At 41.9% G+C, this 24363-nt stretch overlaps 1 protein-coding gene across 1 annotated transcript in view; it reads left to right on the forward strand.

Moving 5' to 3' along the window:
• LOC145343756 (USP6 N-terminal-like protein) overlaps nt 1-24363 on the forward strand; it is a 111966-nt gene that overhangs the window by 58855 nt on the left and 28748 nt on the right. The window contains exon 9 of the mRNA XM_080190053.1: nt 9068-9183. Within this exon, the coding sequence (XP_080046179.1) occupies nt 9068-9183 (116 nt within the window). The remainder of the gene's footprint in view (nt 1-9067; nt 9184-24363) is intronic.

The following is a 24363-nucleotide window of genomic DNA, read 5'->3' on the forward strand; positions in this document are numbered from 1 at the left end:
TACTTGGCCCCTCGAGCCAGCTCCGCCATTCAATAAGATCATGACTGATCTGCTTCAATTTCAAATTCCAGATTCCCATCTACACTTGATAACCATTGATTCCATTGTCTAATGAGAATCTATCCACCTCCTACCTTAAAAATATTCAATGATCCCTCTTCCACCACCTTCTGAGGCAGTGTTCCAACCCTCTGAGCCTTCTCCTGTACTTTCTTCATTTCCTATCAGTATATCCTTCTAGTCTTTTTCTTCCCCAATACATTTATCAAGCTTCCCCTCAAATACATGTATGCCATTTGCCTCAGTTCCTGCCTGTTGTGAGTTTTATATTCTAATCACTCTTGGGATGAATTTCCTCTAAGATAATTCAGTTGCTAGCCATGACCTCTATTTCTGGTCTTGCACACCAGTGAAACCATCATCTTCGTGGAATGTGTTGACAAAATGCTCTGAAATATAGGCCTAAGTTCTCCAGTCCCAAGTGATTTGTTGCAGCGGGACAGAAAATTTAACAGGCCAGCAAAAGGACTGGCAGAAAGAACCGGAAAATCCCAACCATTAACTTACCATGAGTGTCACATGCATAATTCTGATTTAAACACAATTATACAGGATTTTTGGCCTCTTGGGCAGCGCTGGTTTTAATTGCTTCTTCATTGGCAACTCACCTTCAGCTATCTGTGCCCCAAGCTCTTAACATCCCTCCCTGACCAACTCTTTTGCCCTCTTTTCTCCTTCAAGATGATCCTTAAAACTCACCTCTTTGAACATACTTTTTTACCACCTGTCCCAAATTTTGTATGATAACTGTTCTGAAGCACCATGGGACATTTTGCTCGTTAAAGATGCTATGGAAATACAGGTAGTTGTAGATGAAGGGCCGTAGCCTTAAAATTCAAATGAAAGAAGGAGGAAGAGACTTGTATATGCATTGGATCTTTAACATCCTTAAGATTGGATCAGGTATTGACCTTGTAATTGCAGGGCAAGGGTGCTTAGCTCATTAGAGGTGAATCCAGTAGAAAATTTCTTCACACAAGGTGTTGTGTAAACACTGCTGCTGGATTCCATGGCTCAGATCTTCCCAGCAGCAGAAACGATCGTTGGACTGCTGCTGCAATTGAAAATTCTCTTGACCTGATACTGCTATGCATTCCTTCCTTCACCTTCCAAGCCTAGCTTCCACAGAAATGGACAGCGTCAGTTGAGGAATTCCACCTGATCAGAGTGGAGACAGGGCAAGGCAAGATCTATCACCATCCCCAACCCTCCCTCCCCCGTCTACACACACACACACACACACACACACACACACACACACACACACACACACACACACACACACACACCCAATGACATACGTTTCTTTTGAAGCAAAGTCACTATTGCAATGTGGGGAACACAACAGTCAATTTGTGCACAGCAACAGTCCCACAAACAGCCGTGAGATAAGTGACCAGGTAATCTGTTTTAGGTGTTTGACCTCCTCTGCTCTGTTTTACTTGCACTCCCGCTTTACAGGCTGTTAGCCTAACCTTGAATGACTGCAGCCCTGATATTGCATATCCCTAACCCTAATATAGCAAGCTTGCGTGTCGATTGCTGCATTTACTTGCAAGTATTGTGAAATACTAGTGAGAAAGAGGAAGCAGAGATTTGATTCATTCAGATGTAAATTAAGTGAATTTTTTGCTGGGAATAACATTTTGGGATACTATGAAAGAATAATTTGAGACATGTTGTGTGGTGACTACAGCATGCCTGGAAGCAAAATACTATACAAAAATCGTTGGTGTGAAACTATTTCTGCTGCTAAGGCTAGGGGTAGGAGTGAAATTACAAAGCACTTCTACTTCCAAAGGGTAGTAAAAGTTTGGAACTGGTGCTAGATCCGTTGTTAACTTTATATCTTTGAAACTGATAGATTTTTTGTTATTCAAAGGTATTAAAAGATATAGAGCAAAGGTGGATCTGTAGAGATTTGTTGCAATGGCAGAAGTGCCTCAAGAGACTAAATGACCTACTCCTGTTCCTTTTAGAACAAGGTGGATTAAGGGGAGATTTAATAGAAGGGGTATTGATAAGAGTACATCGGGTTAAATTGTTTCCACTGGCAGGATGATGAGTGACCAGAGGACACAGAATTAAGTTAATTCACAATAATCCAAGGGAAGATGAAAATTTATTTTACTCTTTGGTCTGGAATGCAGTGCATGAAAAGGCAGTGGAAGCAGATTCAGTAGTAACTTTCAGAAGGGAATTGGATAGGTATTCAAAAAAAAATAAATGAGAGGCAATGAGAAAAGGAGTAATGGAGTGGACTAGTTGCATAAATCTTTCAATGCGCCAGTGAGGTGGAATGGGCTGAATGATTCCCTTTTGTCTTCTGATGCTATGATTACGATGGTGATTTTGAATCCCTGCTTCTCAAAGCTCTCAACCACAGGAGGTTTTCCCTCGCCTCATGTTTTGGGTCTGATAGAGATTGATCGCTGTGATTAGTTAACAACGTAATTATTGTTGGATCATATAACTATCAGGGTGGTAGACGAACTTAATGGACCTTGGACTTTTTTAATCTCTCATTTCCTAAACTGCTACCTGCACCACAGATGAAACTGGCCCTGAGGAGGGAGTGTGTGAACTTTTCTTGTACAATTTTCTTCTTTTTGAATATTGAACATAAGGACATAAGAACTGGGAGCAGGAATAGGCCATCTGGTCCATTGAGCCTACTCCACCATTCAACAGGATCGTGGCTGATTTTTCGTGGACTCAGCTCCCCTTACTCGCCCGCTCACTAGAACTCTTAATTACATGACTGTTCGAAAATCTATTGATTTTTGCCTTAAAAACATTTAAAGAGGTAGACTCAACTGCTTTACTGAGCAAGGAATTCCACAAATTCACAATCATTTGGATGAAGAAGTTCTTCCTCACCTTAGTCCTAAATCTGCTTCCCCTTATTTTGAGGCTATGCCCCCTAGTTCTAGTTTCACCCGCCAGTGGAAACAACCTCCCTACTTCTGTTTTATCTCTTCTTTTCATAATCTTATATATTTCTAGAAGATCCCTGCTCATTCTCCTGAATTCCACTGAGTGTAGCCCCAGTCTATTCAGTCCCTCCTCATAAGCTAACCCTCTCAACTCTGGAATCAACCTAGCGAATCTCTTCTGCACTCCCTCTAGTGCCAGTGTATGCTTTCTCCAGTAAGGAGACAAAAGCTGTACCCAGTACTCCAGGTGTGGCCTCACCAACACCTTAAACAGCTGCACCATAACCTCCCTGTTTTTAAACTCCATCCCTCTAGCAATGAAGGACACAAATCCATTTGCCACCTCAATTATGTGCTGCACTTGTAAACCAACCTTTTGCGATTCATGCACAACGATACCCAGGTCCCTCTGCACAGCAGCATACTGCAATTTTTTTATAATTTAAATAATAGTCCATTTTGCTGTTATTCCTACCAAAGTGGATGACCTCACATTTACCAACATTGTACTCCATCTGCCAGATCCTTGCCTACTCAATTAAACTAGCTATATCCCTTTGCAGACTTTCAGTGTCCTCTGCACACTTAGCTGTACTATTCATCTTAGTATCACCTGCGAACTTGAACACACTACACTCGGTCCCCAATTCCAAATCATCTGTGTAAATAATTGTGGTCCCAACACTGATCCCTGAGGTACACCACTAATCACTGATTGCCAACTAGAAAAACTACCACTTACCCCCACTCTTTGCTTTCTGGTGTTAACCAATCCTCTATCCATGCTAATATATTACCTGTAATGCTGTGCACCCTCATCTTATGCAGCAGTCTTTGGTGCAGCACCTTGTTGAATGCCTTCTGGAAATCCAGATACACCACATCCACCAATTCCCCATTGAACAGCACACTCGTAATATCCTCAAAGAATTCCAGTAAATTAGCTAAACATGACCTATCTTTCATGAACCCATGCTATGTCTTCCCAATGGGGCAATTATTATCTGGGTGTCTCTCTATTCCTTCCTTGATAATGGATTCAAGCATTTTCCCCATTACAGAAGTTAAGCTAACCAGCCTATAGTTACCCACCTTTTATTTACCTCCTTTTTTAAACAGTGACATCAATTTGCTGCTTTCCAATCTGCCAGAACTACCTCAGAGTTTTGGTAAATTATCACTAGTGTATTTGCTATTTCCCCGCCATCTCTTTTAGTATCCTGGGATGCATTCCACCGGGGCCAGGAGACTTGTCTACCTTTAGCCCTGTCAGCTTGCTCAACACTGCTTCTTTAGTGATACTGATTGCTTCTAGGTCCTGACCTGTCATATCTTTTTTGTCATCAGTTTTTGACATGCTATTTGTGTCTTCCAGTGTGAAGACTGACACAAAGGCCAATACATGTCAATACCGCGGCCATTTATCCAGGGAGGTGGTGACTTAAGTTGAGCCACAATGCAGCGTCCAGCTGTGAGGTTTAGTTTTTCAGTCCAACCTGCAAAGACAAATGGGCTATGGTTCAATGTGTCATTTTAAAGATGGAAGTAGGAAAATACCGATGAATTGAAGTGACGGATCTGTGATAGGACACGAGGTCATGAGGGCTTCCTTAGTTTCAGTGGGCTAGTGTAGATGACACCTCATGCAATCAAAGACAGCCCTCAAGATTTGTGCCACCATCACGTTTAAATGTGTGAGTGGCACTGGCAGCAGGACAACTGAGCGCCTGCCATTGGTGGAGACTTTCTCAAAGTTTATTTTTAAAAAACAGGAATCTTTCATCAAATGGAACAAAGTCGACTTTGTGCTTTGTTGCAGAGATGATACTCAGCAGGAGCTTTGTTACACATTCAATACAAGATCAGAACTTTTCAATGGGACGGGATTTTGATGGTGGTAGAACTGGAGACGGAGTAAATGTTTCCCAAGTCGATAGCAATCAGCGCGTCACCGGAGACGTTCAAAGCTCTGAATGAGAAATCTTCTCTTGCATTGTGCTGTCAAAGGAGCAATTTACAGGGTTTCACCTCCTGCCTCTCCTGGTGTTCCACTTTAAATCTGGCCTTGCTGCAATTACTGTCCGCTGAGGTAAATGGAAACCATTTAGTGTGAATCACAATAATGCAAAAGGGGTTTTCTTTGAGAAGGGCACCACACTGTGCTATTCACGTTTTCCCCAGTGGAATCGGTTTTAAATTATAAAGAGATATCCCCTGCAAACTTACTGTCACGTAAATGCCTGGCAACAACCAACACCTTGCCTTTATATAGCACCTTCAACTTAGTAAAAACATCACAAGGAGATTCACAGGAGTATTATAAAACAAAATAATTGACACCAAAGGAGAAAGAGATATCAGGACCAAAACCTTGGTCACGGTAGGTGTTAAGAAGTGTCTTAAAGGAGGAGAGAGAGTTGGAGAGTTTTAGGGACCAAATTCCTAAGCTTAAGGCCCAGACAGCTCTATCGATGGAGCCAATGAAGGCACAATTAAAATTGGGGATGCAGAGGAACAGAATTGGAGCAGTGCAGGTAACTTATAGGTGGCAATCAAATAGGGTTCAAATTCGTAGCAAAGCCAAATGAAAGCTTCCCATGCAACCCTAACTTTGTTCCACAGAAACGTAGATAAGTTACGGTGCAAAAAGAGGTCGTTCAGCTCATTGTGTGTGTGCATGGACCAAGAAAGAGAAAAAAGAAAGTAACCATTCATTTTAATCCCACTTTCCAGCACTAGGTCCAGAGCCTTGCAGGTTAAAGCACTTCAGATGCAAATCTAGAAAGCTTTTAAATGAGTTGAGTGTTTCAGCCTCAACCACCAAACTTGTGCAGTGAATTCCAGGAGCCGTCTGGTTGAAAAGGTTTTTTCCTCATGTTCTCTCTAATACTACCAATCACATTAAATCGAAGCCTTCTGATAATTGACCCCTCAGCTAGGGGAAACAAGTCTTTCCTGTTTACCATCTTAGCCCCTCATAATTTTGTACACCTCAATTAGGTTACCCCGAGCCTCCTCTGTTCAGGGGAAAACAAGCCCAGCCTATCCAATCTCTCCTCATATCTGCAATTTTCAATCTCTGGCAATGTTCTTGTAGATCCCATCTCTACTTTATGCAGAGCAATTATGTTCTTCCAGTAATGTGGTGACCAAAACTGTACACAAAATTCTAGCTGTGGTCAACCAGCGTTCCATCATTAGGTAGCTGTTTATGTATTCAATACCTCGCCCAATAAAGGAAAGTATTCCAAGTGCTTCCTTGACCACGATAGTCACCTGGCCTATCACTTTCAAGGACCTGTGGATATGTACTTCAAGGCCTCTCACTTTCTCAACCTCTCTCAATATCTTCCCATTAATTGAGAATTCCCCTGCTTTGTTTTCACTTATGAAATGCATGACCTCATACTTTTCCAGATTGAGTTCCATTTGCCACTTCTATGCCTACACCACCAAACCATTGATGGAATTCTGGAATCAACAGCTTTCCTTTTCACTATCAATTACACAGTTAATTGTTGTGTCATCTGCAAATCATGCCTCCCACACTTAAGTCTATATACAACACGCTGCAAGGACCCCAACACTGACCCTGTGGAACATGAGTGGAAACTGCTTTTCATTTGCAAAAATCTTCATTGATCAATACCCTTTGTTTCCTGTAACTGAGCCGATTTTGGATCCAACCCGCCCCTTTCCTCGGTATCCCATGAAATCTCAACTCTTCTAAACAGTCTGCCATGTGGGACCTTGTCAAATGCCTTAATGAGATTTGATGTAGTCATCATTCACTGCGCTACCCTCACCAGTCCTCCTTATTACTTCCTCAAAAATTAGTAAGATGCGATCTTCCCGTAACAGAGCCATGCTGGCTAACCCTGAACAATCCATGCCTTGACCATTCATACCAACTAGCATGTGGAGAGAGATTTCTTCATTCAAGGAGCCAGCACATGCATGATGGGCCAAATTGCCGCCTTCTGTGCTGTTTCATTCAAAGACTTGCTGCTTCGCCCAAGGCAACTGTTGGGTTTTGTACCAGTTTTAGTGGTTACCATTGGCACACTGCCAAAAGAATAAATTCTGCAAGAGAAGTTGACCTTGAGCCGTGACTGATAAATTCCTTTGCTAGGAAGACCCTTTTCAATTGGATTAGTAATCAAAGACTACCCCCCTTGACCCAAATTAGTTATAATTATGACACTCATAATACGAAAGTGTTGAATGTAAAGAGTGTTTTAATAATGCACTTAAGAAAACAACTATTTATTTAAAGATATCAGTGAGACGGGTGTGCCTGCTTCTCACTGCAGAACATGTCTATCAGAGTATGTTTGATAATGACACTCGTAAATTATTCTCTGCTTCCAGGTGGGATCTGAGCTTGTGATTTGGCAATCTTTCTTTGAGCTCGAGTGCACAATTCTTAAATATTTTACAAAACTCCCTACTCCTGATCAAGGATAAGTTACCTGGCGCCCACCCAGTTTGAGAACCATTGGTCTAGAGATTTGTGCGTGGCACAGTGGTTAGAAATATTGCCTCACAGCGCCAGGGACCCAGGTTCGATTCCTGGCTTGGGTCACTGTCTGTGCAGAGTCTGCACATTCTCCCCGTGTTGGCGTGGGTTTCCCCCACGTGCTCCGGTTTCCTCCCACAGACTGAAAGACGTGCTGGTTGGGTGTATTGGCCATGCTAAATTCTCCCACAATGTACCCGAACATGCGCTGGAGTATGGCAACCTGGGGATTTTCACAGTAACTTCATTGCAGTGTTAATGTAAGTCTACTTGTGGTATTAATAATAAACTTAAACAAGAGCGGCCTCACCAATTACTTACACAACTGTAACATAATGTCCCAATTCCGATACTCTATGTCCTTACTGATGAAGGTCAGAGTGCTAAATGCCTTCTTCACCACTCTATCTGTGACACTGCTTTCAATGAACTATGTACTTGTACTCCTAGGTCCGTCGGTTCCTCAACACTCCCCAGGGCCCTACCATTCATTGTGGGTATCCTACCCTAGTTTGACTTTACAAAATGCAGCGCTGCACACTTCCTGTATTGAAATCCATTTGCCAATTCATGGCCCACTTCCCTAACTGATCAAGATAAAGAGAATAAAAAGCTGCAAACACATTCGCTGCAAGCAGAGTTCAAACCTGTGTGGGGAATATCCATTGGATTTCAAGTCTAACACATTAACAACTCGACCATCGCAGCTGCTGTACCCAACATATTGTCGTATCCAATGATTCCATGAAATTTGCAGTCATTCTAGTAAAGGATAAGTTAGTCACATGGTTTCTCAGAATAAGGAATCAAAAAGTAGTAAATTTGCATTTCTATCTTAGAACAGACCATTCATATTGTCATGGAGATGGATGGGACTTATGATTACATCAGATTATGTCTGTGATTTTGATTTGTGGAAGAATGATGTTTGCCAGGAAAGTGGGGGGGAGGTTGGGGGGTGCCTTTTTTTTAGCAATGTTTTAGGGGAGAGCAGTAGATCAGCATCCACACCACACACCCCGCCAGTACTCAAGCCTGCCTGGGGAAGCTGATGATCCTACCAGCAGACTAAATTCCAAAGGGAGTTTCATGTGGAGAGTCCACACAAGGAATCCAAGTCAAAGTCCCAAAGCCAAAGGTTTGGTGCCAATGGGGGAAGCAATGGGAAGTTGGAGAAACAGGAACAGAAATAGATCATTCAACTTCTCAAGCCTGTTTCACCATTTAGTTAGATGATAGTTGATCTTCACCTTAGCTTAATGTTTTCATCTTTCCTTCCTATTCCCCTCCCTCACCCAACTCCCTGAGCTCTTAGAAAGCAAAAACCTATCAATCTCAGTCTTGACCCCAAGTTGCATTGGGAGGGAGAGTTCCGGATTTCCACTACACTTTGCTTTGTGACATCACCCCCGAACGGGTCTGTCTCCAATTTTCAGACCGTGCTCCTTTGTTCTGGTTTGTTCATAACACAGAATCTAATCCAAACAAAATGCTGAATTTCATTGAGCCTTATTCTTTTTCACACTTGTTTGCATTCTGTTTTCTCTCCAAGCTCGAGATATAATGTCCTGGTCCCGGCTCTGTGGGTAACCAAAGTGCACAAGTGGGAGCTGGACTGCATGCAAAGTGTGGTTCTGGAAGAGGAAGAGGACGAGCTGCTGTCCTCAGGTACCAGGTCAAGTTTCACCTTTTCTGCTTTTTACCTGGGCTGCCTGTACAAGCCAACTCCATTGCTGTGAATAAGTACTTCATAATTCATGTGTTTTAGAATATAAGTTTTAATTTAGGAAGTAAACTTTTAACTGTAGGAAATGGGAGTATCTGATTGAGAAACTGGTAAAAGCAATCCTTAGGTAAAAGCAATCCAAACGAGCTGAGAGTTGTGACACTCTAGGGTTGGGGTCATGGTGAATTAAAGGTTAACAACCAGAAAGTTAAAATCATACAACAGCAGGTGGGTGTATGGAACTAAAAAATTAGAGACATGAAATTTGCAGTTATTCTGGTAAAGGATGAATTATTCACATAGTTTCCCAGAATAAGGACAAGCTTGGAATCAAAAGGTAGTGAATTTGCATTTCTACCTTGGAATGGACTATGTTATATTGTCATGGAGATGGATGGGACTTAGTCAGATTATGTCTGTGAATTTGATTAAGGCATAGACAGCAGGCAATGCCAGTTTGTATTTGAAAAATCCGCTAGAAACTATGTCAGTTTTGGGTCTTATGTAGTTTGTAGCTCCTTGGAAATCGAGAGATAATGCCCGACCTACACCTGACATAGATACTAGATCTATCATTCATGATGCAGCCTGCGACTGGGAGCTAATACGGTAGAAGTTTAAAGTTAGTTTATTAGTGTCACAGGTAGGCTTACATTAACACTGCAATGAAGCTACTGTGAAAATCCCCCAGTTGCCACACTCCAGCACCTGTTCGGATACACTGAGGGAGAATTTAGCACGGCCAACGCACCTAACCAGTACGCCTTTCGGACTGTGGGAGGAATCCGGAATACTCGGAGGAAACCCTCACAGACACGGGGAGGATGTGCAGACTGTGCACAGACAATGACCCAAGTTGGGAATTGAACCTGGGTCCCTGGCGCTATGAGGCAGCAGTGCTAACCACTGTGCCATGTAAGACAAAGTTGGAAAGGGAGAAGTGGCTGAAAGTTAAAGAAACCTCAGTGAAAGGCTGTTAACCTTGTTGCAGTTGGAGTTCTGAAAGTAATCAGCTTGGATGTGGTGTGAAAGCATAGCAGTGGGCAGTGAGAAATCAAACTCTGATGTCTTAAGCCACTTTTTAGAAGTAGCAGGGAAGCCTGTGTCGGAACTGTGGAATTCAGAGTTGTGATGATGGTAAAGAAATTGGACAAGTTACTTCAAAAGCTAATAGACGGATCCCTGTGAAATCTTGTACACTTACAAATAAAATAGCAGGAACACTGAAGAGAAATCAGAGTGAATTCCAGAGAGTAGCGATGTACCTTTTGAGTTGGCCCCAGTGAAAATGAATTTGGGGCAATATGGTGGTACAATGGTTAGCACTGCTACCTCATGGTGCCAGGGACCCAGGTTCAATTCCACCTTGGATCACTGTCTATGTGGAGTTTGCATGTTCTCCCTGTGACTGTGTGGGTTTCCTCTTGGTCCTCTGGTTTCCTGCCACAATCCAAAGACATGCAGGTTAAATTGATTGGCTGTGCTAAATTAACCATTATTTAGCAGGGTTTAGGAGGATTAGCAGGGAGATTATGGGGATAGGGCCTAGGTGAGTTTGTTGTCGGTGCAGGGTCATTGGGCCAAATAGCCTCCTCCTGGACTTGTAGAGATTCTATGAATGCACCTTAAAAACTTTGTAAAATAAGGAAACTCTTGGGAGGAACAAGCAAGTAGGTTGAGTTGATTGCATACGTTTTTATAAGCTATAGTATTAACTTAAAAGTGTTTACTTTTTAATATGCAATTGTTTGTTTCTATGAAAAAAATTGAACTCTTGTGGCGTATTTCTGTCAGTTAATTGTCTTTAAAAGTCAACGGCCCCTACTGGGATTGTAATATTGTCCGTTCATTTCTAGATGTTTTCACCCAATAGCACCTTTCACAAGCCAATGTGCTTTACAATTGATGGAAAACTTTGAAACATGTAATCACTGTTGTAATGTAGCTAAACCAATTTGCGTGCGGGAACATTTAACCCACAGCAATGTGATTATTACTAAATCATGTTTCATGGATGTAACTTGAGGGATAAATGTTAGCCCAGGATAATGGGGGCTACTTCTGCTGTGCTTTACAATACTGCAATGGGATGTTCTGTATATATTGAATGTAAGTAGGGATAGTTGCAATCTTCTTTCTCCATTCACATGCATCACTAATCTTCAATTCCTGCACCACCTTTCTCCTTCATACCCTCAACCTTCCCTTTCACAGCTCCTAATCTTGGCATCTTGCCTCCATCACCCACCTTTCCTCGCTCTCTCTCTCTCTCTCTCTCTCTCTCTCTGTGTCACACCAATACCATCCCTCCCTCCCCCAACCCCACCCCTGTCAACTTTGTTCCATAGCCATAGTGACTACACTACAACAATGAATCATCAAATCCGTACTGTGTATAAGAAGGCCATTTGGCCCATCAAGTCTGCACCAACAACAATCCCATCAAGCCCAATCCCTGTAACCCCACTTATTTACCCTGTAGATCTCCCTGAAACCAAGGTGCAACTTAACATGGCCAATATATCTAACCTGCACACATTTGGACTGTAGGATGAAACTGGAGCACCTGGAGGAAACCACACAGCCATGGGGAGAACGTGTGTGCTCCACATAGACAGTCACTCAGAGACAGAGGCGGCACAGTGGTACAGTGGTTAACACTGCTGCCTTACAGTGCCAGGGACTCTGATTCAATTCCGGCCTCGGGTCACTGTCTGTATGGAGTTTGCCTGTGTAGGTTTCTTCAGGGTGCTTCCTCCCACTATCTAAAGATGAGCAGGTTAGGTTGATTGGCCATACTAAATTAACCCTAGTGTCAGGGAGACTAGTGTGGTAAATATGAGGGGCCTGGGTTTGATTGTGGTCAGTGCAGACTTGAGGGGTCGAATGGCCTTCTACACTGTAGGGATTCTATGATTCACTCAAGGCCAGGATCAAACCCAGGTCCCTGGCACCATGAGGCAGTGTGCCAACCATTGTGCTACCGTGCTGCCCCAACTGAATGCCCTTTACTTAAAGCTCCAGGTTTAACATTTCATTTATACAGAAAGGTAGCTGGAACAGTGCAGTGAAGTGGGGAAACAAAACCACAACCTTATTACACAGAGTGAGCTCCCCGCTAACCTACAGCTAGCACGCTTAGATCCTCTATCAGGACAAATACTCACTCATTCTGCTACAGGCTGCACCTATACATGGTTAAAACTAAACAACGAGAGCACAAAGATCATCCAATGTGACGCTTTTCAGTTTATGGCCATCACATAAACATTTATCAATGTGGGAAATAATGGAAGTAGATCTAATGAATTTTAATAATTATAAGCTTTATGGTAATCAAAAAGCCTTAATTTGTTTATATACTAGTCACAATAATTTATCTTGGATTGTTAACAAAATAGAAGAATTTTGCATTCAATGTTAATAATGACCTTGCAACTGGTGTTAAAAATAATAGTGGGTGAAGATTTTCTGCATTATTAATATATGTTGATTTTCAATACCATTATTTCAAAGAGTAGGTGACCTCTCTCCAGTGTCTTTGGCCAATATTAATATATTGTCCTATTGGCATCACTAAGAAATGTCATTAGCACATTGCTGTTTGTCAGAGCTTGTTGTATGCATATTGGCTGCTGTACTTCCAACCTCATAAGTGACTACCCTTCAAAACCTATTTAATTAGGTGTGAAGCTCTCTGGGAGTTGTGAAAGGTGCTATATAAATACAAGCCAGCCTTTCTTCTAAGGTCAATAAAGTTTAACAGCATTTCTGGGAAAATCGTTGTAGCAGTTTTAATTGGAAATTGAATGTCTGGAAGAAACTGGTTTTGCTAAAAGTGGAGTCAGCAAGGAGTAGTGCAGGGGAGGTTGTGCTTAACTAACCAGCTAGAGTTTCGCCAGGGTATTACTGGCAAAGTGAATATGGGAGAAGTGGATGAAACAAAGCTGGTTAGCGGACAGCTGCTGGCAAAGTTCCATATCATCAATTAGTGGCTAAATGATAGAGCCAGTGTCACGGGGGCACGTTGGGGAGCAGTGTGTGGGAGATGGGGTGTGGTGAGTTGTGCACCTGGATGGATATTTAGTTTAAACACATGACACGGAAGAGTTATAACAAATGTTTTTTGGGCCCTGCAAATGTCTTAACGAGGAAATTAAAGAGCCTGTCTTTGGGAGTCTTATGCCGTCTCTTCCTGCTCCTACATTGTGTGGAGATGCTGCATTGGACTGGGATGGTTACAGTGAGGAGTCTCATAACACCAGGTTAAAGTCCAATGGGTTCATTTGGTAGCATGAGCTTTCGGAGCACTGCCCCTTCATCAGGTGACTGACCTGTTGGAGTTAGCCTGGTGTTGTGAGACTTCTTATTGTGTTCCCACATTCTTAACTCTGATGTACCCCAAGGATTTATTCTGGGCCCTCTCCTGTTTCTCTTCTCTATTCTGCCCCTAGGTGACACCACCCAAATCTACGTCAAGTTCCACAAAAGGATTAGCAGAATGTTTATTTGTCCCTCAATTGATTTGATTTAGTTTAATTGTTTGACCAAAAAGATTGACAGATTCCCCACACAAGCTGATGATACCCAGCTCAGCTTCACCTTTACCACTTCCACCTCCTTTCCACTGCTTCTAATTTGTCAGACATCCAGTATTGAACGAGCGAAAAATTTTGTCCAACTACATATTGGAAATCCACTGCCTTTACTTCCTGTCACAAACGTCGTTCCTTAGCTCCATCCCTCTCCCCGGTCATTCTCTGTGGTTGAGTCAGACACTTCACAACCTTGGTGTTCATATCTGAACCCGAGATGAAGTTCTAACCACATGCCCTCACCCTCCCCAAGGCCATATTTCCAGATGTTTAATACCACCCATCTCCATCCCTGCCTCAACCCATCCATTGCTGATTCCAAATATTTTTAAGGCATCCTATGAGCCACAGACAAAGTTTCATGTTTCAGTTATAGTGTCAGTTCTAGTTTAGTGGGTTCATGACTCTGAATCCGACAATGGTAGATTCAAATGGCACCCCAGAGGCTTAAGCCTCATAATTCAGATGGATGCCTCAATGCTTTGCAGAGGCTGCACTGTAAGAAGTACTGTTCTTTGGAGCAAATGATCAATATGCTGTTTGCCCTCTCACGTGGACAAAGTATTGAAGAAGAGCAGGACTTTTCTCCAGTGTCCTGACGCAACATTTATCCCTTAACCGAGGTTATAAAAAGCAGTTGATGGAAGCTTGCTGCGTACTAATCTGTCGCCTGATAGATGTGTTTCATGCGTTGGGAGCTGTTTGGATTGTGAAAGGCACTATATAAAGACAAGCTCTTTCTATAAAAGTGCCTGTTTGGAATGTCTAGTATTATTGTTTGGTAGCTCTGATACCAAACCCTTCCTGAGATGTGGATGGGTGTAAAACACTCACCTATGTAATAGGTTGTCGATATATTGCTGCATGCTTGTAGTGTGCCTTTAGCATTACAGATTGATACTATTACCAAAAAGAGGGTGGGCTCTTTTAGTTTCTCAAAAGCAGCATGGTCTTGCCATCCCCTCGCCTCCAGCATCTCTGCAATCTCCAGCTATAAAACCTTCCGAGATCTCTGCATTCCTCCAATTCTGTTCTCTTGTTCATTCCCAATTTTCAGCTGTCTGGGTCCTAATCTTAAGAATTCCCTCTGCCTTTCAACCTCTCTCTCCTGCTTCAAAACTGCTCTTAAAACCCACCTCTTTGATCTAGCTTTTGGTCACTTGCGCTAATACCTCTTTATGTGATTCTTACAAATTTTGTTTGATAACATTCCTGTAAAGCATCTTTGGATGTTTTACTAAATTAAAAGCTCTTTAAAAGTACAAGTTGATGTTTCTAAGCTATGCATTTAAAGGGGGACAGCGAAAAGGCCAAATTTATTTCCCTCTGAATTTATATAGCTCAATATTGGTGTCAGGCACTCTTTGGTCAAGTGTACAACAAGTTGGTGTAACATTCCCTGAACTTTTTGAAATATTTGCCTCAGTTTTAAATGATTTGTGAAGTGCCTTGAGACACATTATAACATTAAAGGCAGTACGGTGAGTCTACTTTTTAAATTGTCTCCTTTAGTGTAATTCCATTTTACTATCAAGCGTATAATGAACGCTTGTATCCATACTTAGTAGAGGATTCCCGCTTTAGTGTCCTAATGTGCCAGGACCTGCATAGGATCAAATGACCCAATGGGTGCCATTTTTGGAGCAGACTCACCTTTTCGTTCACTCTCTCCAACTTGTTGCCCCCTAGCTTGTCACTCCCCTCCCTGACCCTCTTGCTTGCTGTTCCTCTCATTACCAGCAAGGATCCAGAGAGGCGGTAAGTGGGAGAGTTGGCCAACAGGAGAGTTGGCGAACAGAAGTTAATTAAGAAGAGTTAGCATCTTTTATATTTGTACATGAATTTTATTTTAAAAATTATATTGTTTACAAATATAGGCATTTAGGAATGTTCACACTGGGTATGCCAGGGCATAATGTTTTCTTTTCTAATGAGAAACCTAACTACTGTTTTATATTGGTTGAATTGTTTAAAAATGTTTCACTTAAATTTGCAATCTCCAGGAATGTAACTACGATGCAAAGTGAAGACTTAAGGAATATGAACACAAGTTGTTGTTGTTGTGGAGGAGGTGCTGGTTGTGACACTGGATACAGCTGTAAAAAGGTTAACTGTTCTTAAAACACCCACTAGTATTTCGCCCTGCCAATTTCAATCGATGGGCTAGATTTTTACTTTGTGCAATACTGCAAAATGGGTAATGGATATAAAAATCAGGAGAGATTTCCAGCTGGGTTTTACCACGGGTTATCATTGACAGCAAAGAGGATAGCTGTTATCTCCAAAAAGATATCAATGGTTTGGTTGAATAGGAAGAAAAGTGGCAAATGGTATTCAAGCTGGAAAAGTGTGAGATAATGTTTGGGGAAGACAAATAAAGCTAGGGAATACGCAATAAATGGGAGGATATTGAGAGGGGTAATGGAAGTAAGAGATCTGGGAGTGAATGCCCACAAGTCCTGAAATGACAGGGGAGGTGGACAAGAATGTAAGAAAGCATATGGAAAGTTTTCCTTAGTTGGACAAGGTATTGAATACAATAACAGGGGTGTAATGCTGTATAAAACATTGGTCAGGCCACAGCTGGAATTTTGTGTACAGCTCTGAACATCACATTTTAGGAAGGACACAATTGCTCTGGAGAGAGTGCAGAGGAGATTTATAAGAATGTTACCAGGGTTTGGAAATTGCAGCTACGAGGAGAGATTGAATAGGCTGGGGCTGTTTTCCTTAGAACAGAGGATGCTAAGGGCAACCTAATTGAGGTATACAAAATTATGAGGGGCCCAGACAGGGTAAACAGGAAAGACTTGTTTAATTCTGATGAGCAGATTGCGCTCATGTAATTCCACTCCAAGGACAAAATTAAACTATGGTATCTCTGGCTTACAGGAAATCGTTGCTTGAGATTTTATAAATTTTACACGTTTTAATTTTTCTTACTTTTCTCTTTTTCTTCACCCTTAATCCAATTTTCCTTCCCTCTCTTTCTCTTTCTAGACCTAATTTGACTCTTAATTCAACTGATTTCCTTCCCCTCCAGTCCTCTATTTTTGTCTCAATCATTAAACTTCATTGGGTCAGAGATGGACAGTTGCTTGCAGTGTTCACAGAGACTCAAGTGTCATGTGGCCCTCGCTGTATAATCATCAGGTCACGCTCTCAGCAAGTTGCAGGACAAAAAGAATCCAATCCAAAGGATAAGGAAACTATCCACTTAAAGAAGTGTGGGATGCCTCACTATATCGCAATTTGTGGAGATATCTTCCCTTGTGTGTGGGAGAGGGTGGAGTTAGTCTCAGTCTCATTTCCTGTATTCAGTAATGATTACTATACTAGATGAGCAACGTATGTTCAAACTCATAAACTGTGACTAAGAATGCAGGTGTAATGTTAAGCTTCAGAATTCTTTGGCAATTAATCTTTCTGCAGTATTCTACAGCCTTATACCTTTCTTCAAATATTGCTGTTTACCCACTGACACAGAAGGATTACTGTACATTAAACAGACCCAAACGCATTCACTTTTGGAATTTCTCAATGGCCGCTTAGTCATTATTCTGCCTTTGCTGACTTATACTGCTGTCTGATTCCTTGTGTAAAAAGAGGCATGTCGAAGCTTTTCATCTTGCGCTCATCAGGACGTTTCTCAAGAATACCAATATAAGGATTTTCCCCTTACATCAGTGTCCATGGAATCCCTACAGTGTGGAAGGAAGCCTTTCAGCCCATCGACCTTCACCAACAACAGTCCCATCCAACTCCTAACCCTGTATCCCTGTGTATTTACTATGCTCATTCCCCTAACCTACACATCTCGGGACACTAAGGGGAATTTTAGCACGGCCACTCAACCTAACCCGCACATCTTTGGACTGTGGCACCCAGAGGAAACCCACGCAGACACAGGGAGGACATGTAAACTCCACACAGTCACCCGAGGCCGGAATTGAACCTGGATCCCTGGTGCTGTGAGGCAGCAATGCTAACCACTGTGCCACCATGCTCTTGCTGCGAAGTGTTCTGTGAATGGAAGACAAAAAGCTTCAACACATCTCTTTTTCCAGAATACTCAAGTTCCATACCACCAAACTACTATCTACTCCTTTGGTTTAAATCACTTTTGACCTTGGACACCCTTCCCCCCATCTTTGTCCGTGGAATGTGGGAAATAGGAGCTGAAGTAGACAATTTGGCTCTTTGAGTCTGCTCTGCTATTCAATAAGATCATGGCTAATCCAGCTCCACCTTTCCACACTATCCCCATATCCTTAAAGTCCCAAAAATCTAACAATCCCTGCCTCGAGTATGCTCAACAAATTAGCAATTTGCAGTTTTCTTTGTTAGAAAATTCCAAAGATTTACAACCTTATGAGTGAAGAAATTTCTCCCCGTCTCAATCCTAAATGGCTGACCCCTCATTCTGAGACTGCGACTCCATATTCTAGATTTCCCAGTGAAGGGACCATTTTCTCAGCCACTGAAAAATTTTAGATGCTTCAATTAAAATCATCTTTCATTCTTCTAAATTCTAGCAAGTACAGGCCTAGTCTACTCAATCTCAGTTAGCTCTTCCCACTAGAACTCTATGTTGCTACACTGTTGGGCACGATCTTACAACCTTATCCCAATTTTTGGCAAGGCGAGGTGAGGTGGTATGATTGAGTAAGAGGAATAAAACGAGAAACATACCCTGATGCCCATGTGCGGGGGTGATAGGCGAGGAGAAGGGAGGAACTCTGCAGATGGGGCCGAACAACGGGCAAGGGGGAGAATTCCTATCCCTATGGGGTGAGTGGTGGAGGCTGGTGGTGGGGATGGGATGCGGGTGGCAGGAAATCTCCCTGTGAGATCTGGCACCCTGGCAAGCTCAGACTCCACCCCTCCCCACCCCAATAGTGAGAATCATATCCTGGCACTTTTTTTGCAACAAGTGCCATAAGATTGCAACTCACAGCTCATCAAAAAAACCCAAGAAAACCAAAATGGATTCTCTCCCATTTTCTCATTTGTGTGCCACTTAGAATTATTTTCGTAAGATCTCACCCGTTGCCTCTTGTGCATCCCTTTTCCATCATCCTTCCTTTGGTAGCCATATCTTCAGCTAGCTAGACCAGTGGTTCTCAAATTATGTCCTACTGGAAAGGTCATCCAGGTGGTCGGCAGACTGGTCCAAAGTGCAAGTTACTGCAATTGGTATTCGTTGAGAAGTGTTTGATGGACTATTGACTCCAGTATAACCTGATTATCCTGGACTCTGTGACATGGCTCTGAAGTACTGTCCGTCATTCCCAACAGCGTACAACCACAAGATTGGACTTTCAATGCTTGTGAGGCTGGAAACAAAGAAGAGGAACTGGCTGAAGGTGGAGCCCAATATGAGAATGAAGTCGAACCAGACTGTATTTCATGGGTGTCTTATCAAAAGCATCACCATTCTCCCCATTAACTCTAATGAGCATGTCTGGAGTGACAAGTGAAAGCAAATGGACTGGAACGAGTAGGTGGTCTGCATGGTCTTTTTCCCTGACTAAGTGGTCCACCGACTAAAATGTTTGAGAACTACTGATCCAGACCACATACTGTGGATTTTCTTCCCTAATTCCCCACCTGCCTCTCTAGCTCTCTCTCTTTTGCTTCCTTAAGACACTTCTTAAAACCTGAAGTGCATTACTGGCTCTGATACAACAGCGCAAGATATCAAAATGGCCTGTTCTTGTATAATACTGTTCAATATCCACATTGAATCCTTCATTTGAAAGGGAATGGATGCAGGAAAATCCAACTGGAACAGACAGCATCAGTCTTAGAACTAACATAGGCATTGGTTTATGGCACCCTTTTTGTGGAATATTGTTGTATGATAACTGTCACAATGATATGGATTTTCATTAGCATTCAATGAAGTGCCATACAAGAGGTTGTTATACACAATCAGAATTCATAGCATGGAGGATAATATATCAGCAGAGATTGCGGATTGTTTAATGGAGAGAAAATAGAGAATAAGAATGAATGGGTCATTTTCGGATCAATAGTAATTAACTAGCAGGGTGTTGCAAGGCTAAGTGTTTGCACATCAGCTCTTTACCGTCAATATCAATGACTTAGAGGAGGGGACTGAATGTGACGTGTTTAAGGTTGTTGACAATACAAGTTAGGTGTGAAAATAAGCAGCAAGAAGGGTGCAAAGAGTCTGCAGAAGGATGGTAGGCAAGAACATAGTCAACCTTACGGTGCAGTATGACCACAGTGGTTCGCACTGCTGCCTCACAGCACCAAGGACCTGGGTTTAATTCCCAGCTCGGGTCACTGTGTGGAGTTTGCATGTTCTTTCCGTGTCTGTGCAGCTTCCCCCTAGGTGCTCTGGTTTCTTCCCACAGTCCAAAAGATGGGCTGGTTAGGTGCATTGGCAATGCTAAATTCTCCCTCCACGTATCCAAAAAGGTGCCACAGTACGACAACTGGGGGATTTTCACTGTAACTTCATTACAATGTTAATAATGTAAGCCTACTTGTGACATTAATAAAAACTCTGAAATTTCTCCACTTGATATGAAAAATGGTAACACTGAATATTTTTTGAATGGCAAGTTTTGGTATTTCGAGGGACTGGAGTGTCCTTTATACAAATCACAGGAAGTTAATGCGCAGATACAGAAAACAATTAGGATAGTAAATGGTTGGTATGTAAGCTTTTGTTACAAAGGGATCACAGTATAAGAGTAAAGAAGACTGAGAGTATTAGTGCAACAAAACTTGGAATGCTGCATGCAGTTTTGCCCTGGAGAGTGTACACTGAAGGTTCACGAAAATGGTATCTGGAATGAGATGACTGCCCTGCAAAGAGAGATTGAGTAGGCTAGACCTAGCCTCCTCAGGTTTATAAAAATAATAGGTCTAATTGAAACATACAAAATTCTTCACGCGCTTGACAGGATAGAGAAAATGTTTCCCTGGCTGCAGAATCTAGAACATGGGGTCAGAATCACAGAATAAAGGGTCAGCCATTTAGGACCGAGTTGAGAAATTTCTTCACTCAAAGAATTGTGAATGTTTGGAATTCTCTATCCAAGAGTGCCGTGGATACTCATTTGTTGAGTATACTCAAGACAGCAGTCAATAGATTTTTGGATAGGAAGGAAATAGAGGGAAATGGAGATATGTTTAAAGGTGTAGTTTAGCTAGAATGTCAGCGAAGATTTAATTGACTAATAGAGTGGAGTGCGGCATGATGGTACAGTGGTAAGCACTTCTGCCTCACAGCACCAGGCACCTGGGTTCAATTCCGGGCTTGGGTCACTGTCCGTGTGGAGTTTGCATGTCTGTCTCCCCGTGTCTGTCTGTGTGGGTTTCCTCTGGGAACTCTGGTTTCCTCCCACAGTCCAAAGATGTGCAAGTTAGATGTATTGGCCATGCTAAATTCCCCCTCGGTGTACTCCAACAGACGCTGGAGTGTGGCAACTATCGGATTTTCACAGTAACTTCATTGCAATGTTAATGTAAGCCTACTTGTGAATAATAAATAAAGTTGACTTGTCTCAGAGGGCTGAATAGTATTCCAGCTCTACATTTTATATTCTAACATTCTTTGGAATGAGACATTAAACTAAGTCCCCATCTGCCCTCACTGATAAATGTAAAAAAACCCATAGCAACTATTTCAAAATGTTTATCCCTCAACTGGCATCACTAAAAAGAAAGTGATTTTCTGCTCAATACAGGATGTGGATGCACAATTTGAATGTTCCATTTCCTAAATTAGAACTGTCACTGCTCTTGGAAAACAAAGTACTTAATTCTTGGGAAATCTCAGTTGTGTAGGTGATATATTAATGCAAGTTCTTTCATTTTTTTTCATTGCTTGGAATGAATCCAAAGTGAATAGTCAGCAAATGGCTAAAAACCGCAGACAAATCCCAAACATTTGCATCTCAACAGCTATATAATTCTTGCTCATTTGATTAGAGCTTCAGCTGAGAACTTTGTCCTGTCACAGGTGGTCTGTGTCTCCTTCTATGTTGCAACGTCAAACGTGTAGATACAAAGAATAAAGTGTCCATTTCTTCCCAAAGCACCCTATCAATAAATATTAATTTTTTTTCCAGATTAATCGTCCTAAAATCATGCATCAGACTAACCCCTAAGGTAACTGTTTCATTCGCTGGAGCCAAAATTATTCTGCTCGGGTAACTTGTTTCAACAAGATAAAAACAAAGGTTCACAGAGTTTTTCTTTCTTTTGGATCTTACGGCATAGAAGGGGGCCATTCTGCCCATAATGCCCAATTTAGATCATTTGAAAACTGTCCAATTTAATCCAATACCCCAGCTTTATCACTGCAATCTTGCAAATTTACAAAGTATTTTTCAACATAGAAACAGGCCATTCAGCCCAGCAAGTCCATGCCAGTGATTTGTCCTCTTCAAGTACATGTCTGATTGCCTTTTGAAAATTTCTACTGAAACTGATTCCACTGGGGAGAGTGTTCCATATCCTGACAATCCTCTGGGTGAAACAAATTCTCCTAATTTCCCCTCTAGTTATTTTTGCAATTATTTTCACTCTGTAACCTTGGTTACCGACCCATTTGCCAAAGTAAGGCTAATCTTCCATTCTATCCCCTTCTTTAATCTATCCACATCCCTTGTAATGTTGAATGTCTCAATTAGGCCCCCACTTAACCTTGTGATCTGCTTCTCCTTAAAGCACATTCTGAGCACCACTCTGCTGGCTAGCAGGATTGCCCCTTCACTCCTCCTCCTGCTATGTCTAGTACAGCAAGTGGGAGCAAATTATGTTTGCATGAGCAATACAGTATATGCAACTTGGCCTGTAATAGAAGGACCTTAAGATCCACTGTACCTGAATAACATGCAAGTCAATGGGGCCCTCATTGTAAATATGTAGACCCTAGCTTTAAATATAACATTGCAAGCTCATTGCTAATGTCCTGTAATCTTTTCTAATGATGGCTTCTTGGTTCCTACAAGTATCACTTACTTCAATATAGGTTAAACATACTTTTGTCACATCTGATATTTTGCACTATTGCTTCCAAAAAGTGCTACAATCCAATGTGCCTTGACTTTAAAATTCTCAAGCGTTGTTTTCAAACCTCTCCATGGCCTTACCCCTCCCTTTCTCTGTAATTTTCTCCAGCCCCACAGACCCCAGAGTTACCTTCACTCCTCAAATTCTGGCCTCTGGTGGTGCACCTCAAAATGTAATTGCTTGACCATTGGTGGCCATACCTTCAGTTGCCCTAGATCTAAAATTCCCTCTTCTTTCCACTTCTCTACCTTGCTTTTGTCTTTTAGGGCACTCCTTAAAACCCATCTGTGTAACCAGCTTTTGGTTCACCTTACATATCCCCTTATGTATTTGGTAATGCTGCTGTGAAGCATCTTGTTATATTACATTAAAGATGTTGTATAAATATAAGTTGTTGTTGTGAGTCTCCTTCCATTTCAAGAGCTGAGAGCTGGGCCCTATTCCTTGATGGTGAATTTCAAGGGAGAACTTTGCCTCTCAAAGGCATCCCAAGTAAGAACTTGTGCTTATGAACATTCACTTTGCAATGACTGCTGGCCAGATGTTTAACACATTTGGTCTGATGTCACCCAGATATAATGCAGAGTCTTTTCAGTCCTGCAGTTCCCAATATTTCAAGTTCTTTTTCCTTTGCTCTGACAGAGGTATGAGGAAATCCATTTGTTGAAATAGCAGACAAAGAAATGTCACATACACATATTACACTTTGGTCTCCAATATCTAGTCTTCAGGCACAGCCTGAAAGAATGGTGGAAGCAGACTCACTCATAACTTGCAAAAGGAAATTTGATAAATGCATGAAAAGAAAAGAAATTGCATGGCTGTGAGGAAAGAGCAAGAGCAGTGGGACTAATTGAATAGCCCTTTCAAAGAACTAGCACTGACGCAATGGGAAGAATGGTCTCTTCTTGGGCTGTAAGATTCTATCATTTCTGGTTCGTGTGGATCAAGGGCAAGTGAATGGAATTGAGGTACAGATTGGCCATGATTTACCTGAATAGTAGAATGGGTCAAGGGATCCCTTCTGTTTTTAGGTAGTTTTTGTTATCGAAACCAGTCTACTGTTTCCACCCTGGCTTCCAAATGAGTGCCAATTGCTAATTAGTATGGTTGCTGGATTAAATGAACACATGTAGACACTGAATATTGAGATTTAAAATTGAACACATGCCCCGCCTTGAGTTTACATTCCTATCGGTGTGTCTTAAGCAATTGTCTTCACTGTATTGTGCCTGCATGCTGCATTCCATGATCTGAAACACCTTGATGCCTTCAACTATTAAATGTTTCATGAGCAGTAGTTTGGTATCTTAATGGGTGACATGATTTATTAGCAAGACGGCAGCTGTAACTATTCTCACTGTGCCTGAGACGATAATTTTTCAAACTTAAGTCAATAATTTATCAAGTAATGTGACATGCCAGTCCCTGCCTATTGAAGTCCACATCAATAAAGTCTTATATGAGCCATAA

Source organism: Carcharhinus amblyrhynchos, chromosome 6, assembly GCF_965287045.1.
Source record: "Carcharhinus amblyrhynchos chromosome 6, sCarAmb.v2.hapA, whole genome shotgun sequence".
Lineage (NCBI taxonomy): Eukaryota > Metazoa > Chordata > Chondrichthyes > Carcharhiniformes > Carcharhinidae > Carcharhinus > Carcharhinus amblyrhynchos.